An 11,958-nucleotide genomic window follows, 5' to 3' on the forward strand; every position below is an offset into this window, starting at 1 on the left:
CGCGGGGAGGGCTGCGCGGCGCGGCGCGGCGCGGCGTGGACGCGCCAAAGTCGGCGAAGTTTGCCGGAACATGGCGGAAGAGCCCGGGACGCGGAGGCGCCCCGAGCCGGAGCTGCTGTAGCCGCGGCCGCCGCGGGGCGAGGTCGTCGTCATGGCCCGCTGGATCCCGACCAAGAGGCAGAAGTACGGGGTTGGTGAGTGCTCGCCCCGCCCCACCCGGCCCAGCCGCGGCCAAGTTCGCCCAGGACCGGCGCTGCAGCCCGGGGAGCCCAGCCCGGCCCCGGAGCACAGTGGGGAGACGCGCTCGGCGCCGGGGAGCCCCGGTGGCTAAACGCCTGCTGGGTTTGGGGGACTCTGGTCCCCCCCCCCCAGTTCAAACCCGGCCCTCCGGGAGAGGGAATGCGCCTACTGCGTCTCGCTCCCCGCGCGGGCTCCGGTGGCCAGCCAGGCAGCACGTGGGATGGGGCGCCAGGCGCCGGCCCCCTGCCCGGGTCCTCCTCCGAAGCTCCAAAAGCTGAGGATTCGGGGGTGCTAAACGTCCCTCCTCTTCCCTCCCGGGGACTGTAGTCCCGGTGGCTAACCTGGGAAGCCCAGGCTGCGGGTGGAGGGGATGGATGCGGCAGGAGGCTTGTGGCGTGGGGAGAACTGCAGAGGGTCCTCCAGCCGCCCAGCGTGGATGGAGAGGTGTGGCACAGCCTTCCCAGCCCTCTGCCTCCGCATGGGGGAAGGTGGGGACAGTTCCTTAAGGAGGGAGGCGGAAGGTCCGGTGCTGGCGCGTGGCTTTCGTGATCGCGGGACCCCAGGGTCCCACGGTTCCGGAGCTTTCTGCCTGTCTGGTTGGTTTGGATCCCCGAAACCTTGGCGGATTTGGACCCAGGTGAAAAACCACTTTTCACTTTCACTTTTAATCAAAGAGCAAACGTGGTAGAGGTCAGGTGACAAGCTGTTGCCGTCTGAGGGGTGACCGCGGTGGCAATTAGACTTTAAAGAGAGTCTCTGGGTTAAACAGTGTGGTGCGTTGGGAATTTTATCACTTTCTCCCTGGTTCATTCACTTGGCCTGTTTGAAATTTAATCTTTTACTCCACTCCCTTCGGCACGCCTCTTTTTCCGCTTCTTTCCTCACCTCCTGGGCGTGCTGGAGCAGAGCCTGAAGGTATTAGTGTGTTGAGACAGCTAAACAGACAAAGTCCTCCATACCTCAGTAACCGTGCCTCAGGCTCCCCTCCCGTTTCTTCTTCAGTATATTAGTTTAATACAGGTTGAGAACCTGAGTATGTATCTATGTATACAAAAAAATCCTCGTTTTCTCTATTCCCAAAACTTAAAAAAAATTGCCTTTAAATTACTTTCAGAATTTTTCTCCTTCACATGACTGCAGGTCATAAACATAGCCGATATTTCTTCAGCCCCAGATCCCCAGGTCTTGATTTAGCCCCCAGGCTTCTGATAGGACTGCTGGCCTGGTGCTGGCTAGACTACTAAGTAGTCAGTAGTTGTGTAAATGAAGTGCTGTAAAAATAGATGAAGGGCTGGGTGTGGCAGTGGGAGCATGCCCAAAGCCCTGGGTTCCATCTTCAGAAACAAAAAGGAAAGAATTCAATTTATTTGGTATATTATAGAGCACTAATTAGGAATGAAAGCATATTTAGTAGTGCCTAATTATTAATTGCAAAAAGTCATTCATTCTGGTTTTAACTAGGTTAAAAGTTGTTTCTAAAAGTGACTTCAGTATAAATAACATTTCCAACAAGGTACTGTCTATTGCCACAGTCATAGAGTAAGAATGTTCTCTCTTTAGACTTTTTCTCATGTTCTAGAGTCAGGTTTTTTTCTTTTTTTGATTGCTGTTATTTATCATCAGTGATGAAAAGTCTTCGGATAGCATTTCTAGGACAGAGGTGTTTGTAGAATTGCCCCAGGATGCAATCTGAGACGCTTCACTTACTAGACACAGTAGACTCAGGTGTGGATGTTGATGTACAACACAAGCACAGATGAATCTCCGTGGTTCACCAAGGGGGTGTTTGAGCACTCTTGTGTCTGGACATCCTCTCTGGCTGCAGGAGAATGTTGAAAGCAGCCTAGCTTTCAGAGTTCCCATAATGCAGTTCTATCTCTTTACCAGCATCCTCTTACTGCTAGTTCTCTGAGCTCTCCAGTGTAGACAGTCTGCCCATATCTCTGGTTCAGCATTCCATCTGAGGCAGGTCCTGGGGGATGTTGCTCTCTTGAGTTTATCCCTGTCTACAGAACCCCACCCTAACACTGCACCCCACAGTCTAGCCTTCCCTCAGGGCTCAAATCTGCTCCCAATTGCTTCCTTCAGCTGTGCCCTTTGCCAGCTCTTTCCAAACCCCTACAGCCCTTTGTCATAATCCCTGCTTTGTGCCCTTCCTTGTTTGTCGCTTAGCCCCTGGCCCTTAACAGAAGGCATTGTGGAAGGCTAGCCTCTGAGCACAACAGCCATCATCTTCTAGAACCGCTATGACTTCTTGCAAGAGACCCCTGAGCTTGGGCTTGTTAACTGCTGCTGTTACCCAGAGAGATGAGGCCCATCATTGGACCCTCACCTGAGATTCCAGCCCCTCTTCCTCTGGTCAGTTGTATGTAATTCTGCCCTAATCGCCTCTGGCTTCATGTTCTTCACAGGTGCTAAAGCGTGTAGAGGGTGGAAGATTACTTCAAGGGGGGACTTCCTCTATGTACCTCTGGGGAAATCATCGTCCTTGCTTCAGTGAGACTTTCTGGTGATGAGGCTGTTTTGGGGTCACTAAGCTTCTCTAACCCCTTACCCATTTTCTGTAAGTCAGTCCAATAATCTCCTTGGTTCCCCAAGTTGGACTTTGATGGACTCACACTTCGGTTTGTTGTCGGTGCCCTAGAAGGAAGGGTAGATATTTGTGTCTCCCAAGGGAAGAGTTCTGGCAATGGAAGGTTATGGTTATATATCTCTGTCACACAGAGGTATTGCCAGGGGTAGACAGTGGTCAGCCCTCTTTGCTCATTTTTTTCAGTTACACTAACCCATAGTCAACTGAGGCCCAAAATTATGAAATGGAAAATTCCAGAGAGATAGAGATATGTAGATAGATAGACTACATTCACACAACCTTTGTTGTGGTATATTGTTATCTATTTTATTACTAGTTATTGTTAATTTCTTACTGTGCCTAATTTATAAACTATCATAAGCGTGTATACAAAAGGGAAAACATAGTATGTACAGGGTTTTGGAATCTACTGGGGTCTTGGAATATGTCTACTGTGGACCAGGGGGTCTACTCTGTGACAGTCAGCACTATATACCCTTGATGCTGGGGTGCTACGCTAAAGCAGGCTAACCTAATTTCTGTGGAGATTGAATGCAGTTTTCTTTCGGTTAAACGTCAGCAACTCATTTGTCCCAATATGAGTTCCATTTTGTTGGTTAGATGGAGGAAGTAGGAGCCTCCACTGCATCCTTAGCTCCGCTAGTGAAAACCTGAAGGTATTCTGCTGAGCAGACCAGGAAGCAGGGCATAGACAGATTCGACTGAATGTAATTGGGCTGGACTGTTGTCACTGCAGGGACGCAGTCACTGCTGAGGGCTTGCTGGGCAGATGTAGTTTTGATGAAGGAAGCAATAGGGTGGTCATCTTGAATCTTGTGAGGATGCGCAGCTGGCCCCCACCAGGGCTGTGTGCTGTAGAAGGAGGCTGTTGCTGTGAGAGTGGTACTGTGGTCCCCACTTGAATTGTGCCTGGCAAAGGTAACAGTCCCCATTGTCCCCTTTTCTTTTTGGTTTCCCTCTTGGCTGTTCCTAACTGCCTGGATTTTTCTACAGGGGCTGGAAATGTTTGGAAGTTCTTGGCTCTTGAACATAATGGTACTGTTGACTCAATCTCTAGTATGGTCTGTGTGTACACCTGTGTTGTCCAGTGCAAGGACTGATAGGCTGGATTCTTTAGAGTAAGCTCTTTAGCAGTCAACATTAGTACTTCAGTTATGAGGTACTCAGAGCTCAGTGCTAAGTGCTTGGGAATAAGTATTCTTTTCCGAAGCCAAGCAATTTCCTCTTTCCTTGCCTTTTTTTTCTGTTTATTTGCAGTCCTGGTGACTGATTGTAGGGCTTTGTGAGTGCTAGGCAAGTGCTCTATCACTGTACTATATCCTCAGGCCTCCTGCTAAGTTTCATTTTGAATGTTGCTAAGCGTTCTAGACTGGCCTTGTACTTCCTCCGTAGCAGGCCGTACACTTGCAGGCCTCTTGCCCCAGCCTCCTGAGTAAGTGGGATGACAGACCTCTACCACCAGACCTTGACATTTTTTGCTGTTTAATTAGGTGAAGGTGTAAAATACTTCTATTTGAGTTTAAACAGATGCCAGTCATAAGTAGGTATGTTGCTCTTTGAATTTTAAAGCTTGTCTTCTTTTTCTGCTTCCTTCCTTCCTTCCTTCCTTCCTTCCTTCCTTCCTTCCTTCCTTCCTTCCTTCCTTCTTTCCTTCTTTCCTTCTGTCCTGCCTGCCTGAAGCCTGGGCTGGCCTGGGTCTCCCGATTTTCCTGCCTCAGCCTCTAGAGTGCTGGAATTTCAAGCATGTACCATCATGCTGAACTCAAGTATATTTTAAAGTATGCTTTTACACAAGCCATTTGTATCTAGAACAAAGATTAAGGGCTGGAGAAATGCCTCAGTGATTAAGAGTGCGTACGGCTCTTGGAGAGGACCCCAGTGTAGTTGCCAGTACCTACATCTGGTGATTCACACCCACTTGTAACTCCAGCTCCAGGGGATCTGACACCCTCTTCTGGCCTTCACAGGCATTGCATTCACATACACAAACCCATACGTAGACACATAATTAAAATAAAGTTAAAAAAAAGAACACATTATATTCTTCGTGTCCTGTTTACAAAGCTAATGAGTGTTGGGATTTTCAGTATTTATAGTTATAGTATGATAGGAAATATTTGGGGAAATACTTCCACAGTTCTCTTCCACCGTTTAGCAGTGCTTGCTCTAGTTAGTCTAAAGCATCTGACTTTGGAGAGCAAATCTTCATGTGTTGATTCAAGACCCGCTCCAGACTCTGTGGGTCTTTACTAATGCATTCAGCCTGTGGCACTACTCCTCGGATTCCTCCTCACTGTGGGCACCATCTTCCTCTTGCAGGAGTGGGACAGCAGGGAGGAGATCTTACAAGGACTGGTCCAGTTTGTTTTTAAGTTTTGAAATAAGTTCTTGCTATGTAGCCCTGGCTGGCCTTAACTCAGCATCCTCTTCCCTATGCCCCTGACTATAGGCATATGCCACCACACTTAGCTCCAATTCCCTTTTTTAAGACAGTCTCATGTAGCCCAGTCTAGCCTTGAACTCTATGTAGTCAAGGATAACCTTGAATTCCTGAGGCTCCTGTCTCCACCTCAAGTGCTAAGATTATAGATGTGTAACCTCAGACTGAGTTTGTATGGTGCTGAGGACTGAACCCAAGGTTTTGTGTGTGCTAGGAGAGCACCCTCCTTATTGAGCTCCACCCCAGCCCCTTCATTTTCTTTTTCAAGAGAGGAAGCTGGTGCCTAGAAAGAGAAAGTGAATTGCTTCATGCCTTCAGGATTACAAGATCCTCTTTGGGTAGTGAAGCCAGTGGATCCCTCCTACATGATGAAGTTTCTGAGCACATAAAATACAGAGGATTGACAATGTGACTCATTGTACTGAGTCAATCTAGTGCCTCAAATTCTGAATACTGATATATCCTTTATCGATGTATTAAATAAAATGTAATGACACTAGCTATAGTATTTTTGAATTAGTCATGAGCGTATGTGGCTTATCTGTGTATCTGTAGTCACAGTAATAGGATATGAAAGTGTTGGTGGGAAGGTCTTGGGCACTGCTAACCCTACTGTGGCTTATGGCCTCACTCTAGTTGAAGGCAATGCTGAGTGTCACTTACAAAATAGAAATGGAGCTTTCTATTCAAGTCTGTGGGACCTCTCGATTTGAATTCAAATTGAGTCCTTGGTGGAAGCTCATACAGTTGATTAGTTATAGAGCCTACACAACAGAACACTTGTCTGCCACATCTGTACCTGTGACACTATGCTAAATATACAACTGTACCACCTGAGGAAGTCCCTGTCTTTAACAGGCGCACGCACATATATGCAGGCGATACACTCATACACATAAAATAAAAATAATAAAATATTTTTCAAAAAATGTACTTTATGTGTATGAATGTTTTGCATGCATATATGTAAGTGCACCGTGTGTGTAATGCCTGAGGAGGCCAGAAGAGGGTATCGGATCTCCTGGAACTGGAGTTATGGACGGCTGTCAGCTGCCACGTGGGTGCTGGGAACTGAATCCAGGTCCTCTACAAGAGCAGCCAATGCTCTTAACTGCTGAGTCATCTCTCCAGTCCCTAAAGTGTTCATGTTTTAACAACATTAAGGCTAAGAGAAAAGGGATCAGAAAATCAATATGCATTGGAAGTTAACTTGTGAAGTACTGTTTCAAACTTTTTCTATGTAAGTACTAGTACTAAACAAATACCAGTACAACATATATGCAGTGCCTGTGAAGGCCAGAAGAGGGCGTTGAATGCCTTGGAACTGGAGTTATGGACAGTTGTTAGACACATGTGGATGTTGGGAACCGAACCTGGGTGCTCTACAAGAGCAGCCAGTACTGTTAGCCTCTGAGCTATCGTCCATCCCCCAGTTTGGATTCCTGATGTGGTGAACATTGGTAGACGTTGCCCTCATGTAGTCACAAGCTGTTTGGAGGCTGTCCATATGGAGAGTATGAACGAGTTGAGAGTGACAGGTTTGTGCTGCTTTGCACATCGTATCATTCATTGTCATGGTCGAGCTGTGAGATGCCGTTACTCCTTTTCCAGATGAGGAAAACAGATTCACCAATCAATTTCCTATCTGCACACTGTCCTGCTCCTAAAGCAAACTTCTGAACTCCAAATCATGTTTCCGAGACTCCAGTTGTTCATGCCACCAGATTTCTGCCATGTCAGGGAGCACTGACTGACTGAGACATGGCCAAACCCCAGCATCATACTGTTTTCTGTATTTTCTTTCTGTTGCCTTATATTTTCCTTAAAACAAAACAAAACAAACTACACAGTCATTGACAAATCTTTGCTTGCTTACCATCTGTAAAGAAGCATCTGCAAAAAAGGGAGGAAAAATGAAGTCGCCAAGGGTCAGATTCTGGCTGGACACTGTTGCCTGCGTCTTCCTGAAGCAGGAGGAGGCTAGTGCTCAGCTGAGCCTTCCTTTTTAACATATATCCATTCTCCTTATTTGTGGTAGCCATGTTCTATAAGGTCACAGCCAATACTGAGCTAGTGAATACACATAGTCCCTCCCACAGATTTGTTGTCCTATCTCAGTTATCTGGGATCATGAACATATTAAATGGAAAATTCCAGGAGTAAGGAATTCTTTTTTTTTTTTTAACATTTTGTGCGGTTCCGGGTGATGTGGTAATGTTTCTTGCCATTCAGGTCTGTCACCCAGGACATTCGGCATTCTGTAGTCTTAGGTATCAGTGTTGGATATGACCCCCTCCTCGCCCAGCCCCCCCCCATTAGTCACTGAGGAGCCCTCTCAGTCATCAGATTGACTGTGGGGTATGTCAGTGTTGGTTTTCTGTGGCCTTTATTTCATCTATTAATGGCCCCAAAGCACAGGAGTGATAATCCTGGCCATTTTACTCAAGTATATGGTTATAATCGCTCTACTACCATAGTTCTGTCTGTGTAGGAAAAGGCGGTATATGTGGCATTGGACGATTCAGAGGTCCACGGCGGTGGGGCTGGAGTGCATCCCCCACAGAAAGCAGAATGTCACCTTCTGGGGTTTCAGCGGGGACTTGGACATCATTGACACTACTCTGCACCCGTTGTAAGTGACTGTGGATGCAGCAGCAAGATTTATTTGGGGGCTACAGGCAAATGTTGGGGAGCAGAGTCTGATGATGCCGAAGATCAACTGTAGTTAAGGAAAGAAATTGGAAAAGGAATCATTTCCTCTACAGTGTTTTTTGTTCTGTTTTGACAGATCTGATACAGTTGACTCTCTTCCCTCCCCCACTTTTTTTTTTTTTGAGACAAGGTCTCCTGTACCCCAGGCTGGCCTGGAACACTCTTTGTAGCTGAGGATGGCCTTGAACTTCTGACCTTCCTTCTTGCCTCTACTTCTTATGCTGAGATTAGAGATGTCTACCTCCATGCAGTGCTGGGGATTGAACTCCTGTTCTTGTACATACCAGGAAAGCACTCTACCCACTGAGCTGCATCCCCAGTCCTCAGGCGACTTCACAAGTGTCTAGTCTTCTGGTCTCATCTTATGATTTTCTTCCCATGTTCCTGCCCCATCTTCTCTTCCCTTTGGCTTTGTTCGATCTCTTCATGTTAGCTGTTTCTGCATCCTCTTTGTGTACCTGGTACCAGATGACCTCATTCCATCACCTGGCATTGATACCCATCCATTTGCTCCCAAATCTGGACCCCTCCAGGCTTCTTTGCTGTGTTCTTCTGCCATCCCATCTTGGTGTAACAGACACTTCTCCTTGGCTCGAGGATAGAGTGTCCTCGTCTAATGTGTTGAACAGAAGGTTTGAACTTCTCTAACCCGAGCCCTGCACCTTCCTCAGTTCTGTCACATCTGTGGCGGGACTCAAGCCAAATGCTAAGTCACCCCAAGTTCATTCTGTCACCAAGTTCTTCTGTCTGTCCTGTCTCCATGGTCTAACTCCAGACCCTCGAGCCTGCCACAGAGGTCTTCTACGTCTCCATGGTCTAACCCCAGACCCTCATGGTCTCTCACCTCTGTAATCCTTCTACATCAGCAGCCAGATGAACCTTTGAAAGGAAATCTTGACATCGTCTCTTCCTGCAAGCCCTCCATGCTGTGCTGCAGTGGTTCGGGTGTTATAAGAACTGTGTGTCGGGATCCACTGCCTATGCCTTTGCCTTCCATGTCTGTTGTCTGTCCAGGCCTTCTAGCCACACTGGCATCGACTCTGGATTTGTTTTGTTTTTTTAACTCCCCAAGCTCAGTTTGACTCAGGGCCTTGGCACGTGTTCCTCCCTCTTGTGGAATGTGCTTCCTGGAAGTTAAAATATTTCCAATTCTCTTCGATTATCCAAGTCTTCTTTCAGATAATTCCACTCAGAGAGACCCTTCTGAGGGCCCAGCTCGTAAGCACCACCGTCCTGGCTCACATCCTGGCTCTACGTGCCCCTCCCTTTATTTGTTGAGTTTTACTGTGCGATTCCTATACTAGAATGTGGAGCTGTGGAGGTTAGCAACTCTTGTCATTTTTAGCAGCATCTCCCAGCCCCAGGAATAGTACCTGGTTTACTGTTAGCACTCAGTGAATCTGCAAACACGCAGTGATGCCGTGCCCACCAGCATCCAAGAGTTTTGCCCACACTTTGGAGACTTCTGCCTTCAGGGTGCTTCCCACAAGATAAAAGCCAGTAGGAAAAGGGACATTTGATTAACAAAGAAAGTGTGAGTTTGAGGCCAGCCTAGTCTATGTAGTGAGTTCCTGGCCAGCCAAGGCTACATAGTGAGACCCTGTTCAAAAAAACAAAAACCCTAAACAAGAATCATTAAAGGCTAGACTGAATGTAGTGGCTTCTGCCTGTAGTCCCAGCTACATGGAAAGCTGAGGTGGAAGGAATGTAAATTCAAGGCCAGCAGCTGACCTGGGCAACTTAATATAATCCTGTCTCAAAAAAAACCCCCAAAACAGAAAATAGGAAAGTTCTAGAAATATGATAGGTAAACATCTGCAAATCTGCTCTTGGTGTTGTATCAGTATTAAAATGCACCTACTCTGAATCTTTTACTGATTTTTACTAAACAATTTATATGCTTTTACATTGTAGCCATTTGAGAACTCTGTACATTGTATGGTTTTATTAAACATTGTTTATCATAAAAACCAAAAAGAATACACTGTACAGCAGGTAACAAAAGAGAAAAGGTAAGAGACACAGGGAGTGTAGAGAAGAAAACTGATACTGGCCAGGTCATCCAGGAAATGGAGTAGTTAGTCAAACATTAGGTAGTCAGGATAGCCCAAGGCAAGAGGATCAGGAGTTCAAGGCCAGCCTGGGGCAAGACCCTATCCCCTCAAAATTTTACCAAGATTTCTGTGTTGGTTGTGTGACACTGTCAGGATATTAGCTGAAAACTTAAATGAAGTTATAGTTTCCCCTGATGATTTTTAAGAGACAAACTAGAGGAGTTGAGGGTAAGGAATCTAATCTCCTAACATCAGATTTTCTTATAGAGCAAAAATCTTCCACCTATTAGTTTATTTCCAGAAATACTCAACAAATAACATAATAAGTATAACCTTTTACTTTTAAAAGATTCTTTTAGAACATAAAGAATAAAAGCAAAGCTGTGGGTGAGGTCCTGTGTCCCCAGCACTGGGGAGGCGAAGGAGGCAAGAGATCATGAGTTCAAGACCTGCTTAAACTGCTCAGAGAGACCCTGTCTCAAAACCCAAAAATACAGGCCTGGAGAGATGGCTCAGCAGTTAAAATGCTTACTGCTCTTTCAGAGGACCTGGGCTCAGTTCCCAGCACCCCCATGGCAGCTCAAAATTTCCTGTGATTCCAGTTCCAAGGGATCCAACTTCTCTCTGACCTCTACAGACTCCTACATACACATGTGCACGTACATACACTCATGCACACACACATAAAATAAACACTAATAGGAAATCCAAAGATAGATAAAGGAACAGTTCAGTACTTTGAAACTAGTTGTAAAGAACTTGACCCTTGACCTGTATTTAAGAGGCCCAGTAGTTCTTTACTGAATACTTCAATGGAGGGCTGGGCCTGGTGATGCACACCTGTAATTCCCAAACTCAGGGGGTTGAGGCAGAAGGATTGCCACCATTGGAGGCTAACCTGGGCTACTCAGTGTAAGACATTGTCTCAGAAGAAAAACCACCATTTTCCCCTTCAGTGGAAGGAAATGTATTTTTCCCCTTCATCGCACACGTAAAATCATCTCCTATCTGCTTACTCCCTGTGGATGTTGAAGGATGTGGAAAGTTCTTTAGGAGTTTGTTGACCTTGATTTATAATCAGCCTCTGACTCACCTCACGATTCGTGGGGATTTGCTCTGAAGCTTTAAGAAGTACTTTAGAGAAGTTGTTTTGAGGCAGAGCGGTGGACGAGGAAGCAGCTGATGAGTGCACTAATTCATTGTGTTTTTCCAAATGATGTTCAGTGTCCTCCCTGAGCCTGGGCTGACAGTCAGGGCCCCATCTAGCAACTGAATTGCTGGCAGCCATGATCCCGGCAAGAGACAAGTGGGCTTTGTGTCTGTGTACTTTGGGCCTTCACACGGCCCTTGTTGTTCAAATGGTTTCAGAGTTGTTATCCACCTTTTCCTGGTTGGGCCATCTTCTCTCACTTTTCCAAGCCTGATGCAACACTGACTGTTTATATTAGATGGCATTTGGACCCCCAGGTCACCTCCTCTAAGGGTCATGGGCTTGCCATCCTAGCAGACAATTCGAGAGAAGGAGATTGCAATAGAGATGAATTTCCCCCTGGAAACCAGCTTTTTGCTGACTCAGTCAAGGTGAGCAAGAATGTCCTGTGATAGGTTTGTCTCCTGGGTACTTTGAGGATTCTGTAAACCTAGAACTGTATGGCCCTCACCTACCAGGTCCTCCTGCCAGAGGCTAGCTGTAAAACCAGGTCCCATGGGTATTACAAAACCTCACAGTTCCACCCTCTTGTTTATGGGACATAAACTCTTAAGGGCTGGGTTCTAGCAGTACTACCTCCTGGGCAACACTGTCCTGTTAGAGAAGAAAAAAGGCCCAGAAATGTAAGGACTTTTCCAGAGTCACATGGCCATAGTTGACTTGGGTTCTAACATCTCACTCTCTCTTTTTTTTTAATTTAAAAAAGTTA

At 46.4% G+C, this 11,958-nt stretch overlaps 1 protein-coding gene across 1 annotated transcript in view; it reads left to right on the plus strand.

The window, feature by feature from the left end:
• Positions 1 to 6: 6 nt before the first annotated feature.
• Dock5 (dedicator of cytokinesis 5) overlaps positions 7 to 11,958 on the plus strand; it is a 220,180-nt gene continuing 208,228 nt past the window's right edge. Inside the window, exon 1 of the mRNA XM_008830960.3 lies at positions 7 to 194. Within this exon, the coding sequence (XP_008829182.1) occupies positions 152 to 194 (43 nt within the window). The 5' untranslated portion in view covers positions 7 to 151. The remainder of the gene's footprint in view (positions 195 to 11,958) is intronic.

The sequence above is a fragment of the Nannospalax galili genome, unplaced genomic scaffold (assembly GCF_000622305.1).
Source record: "Nannospalax galili isolate Female #2095 unplaced genomic scaffold, S.galili_v1.0 scaffold915, whole genome shotgun sequence".
Lineage (NCBI taxonomy): Eukaryota > Metazoa > Chordata > Mammalia > Rodentia > Spalacidae > Nannospalax > Nannospalax galili.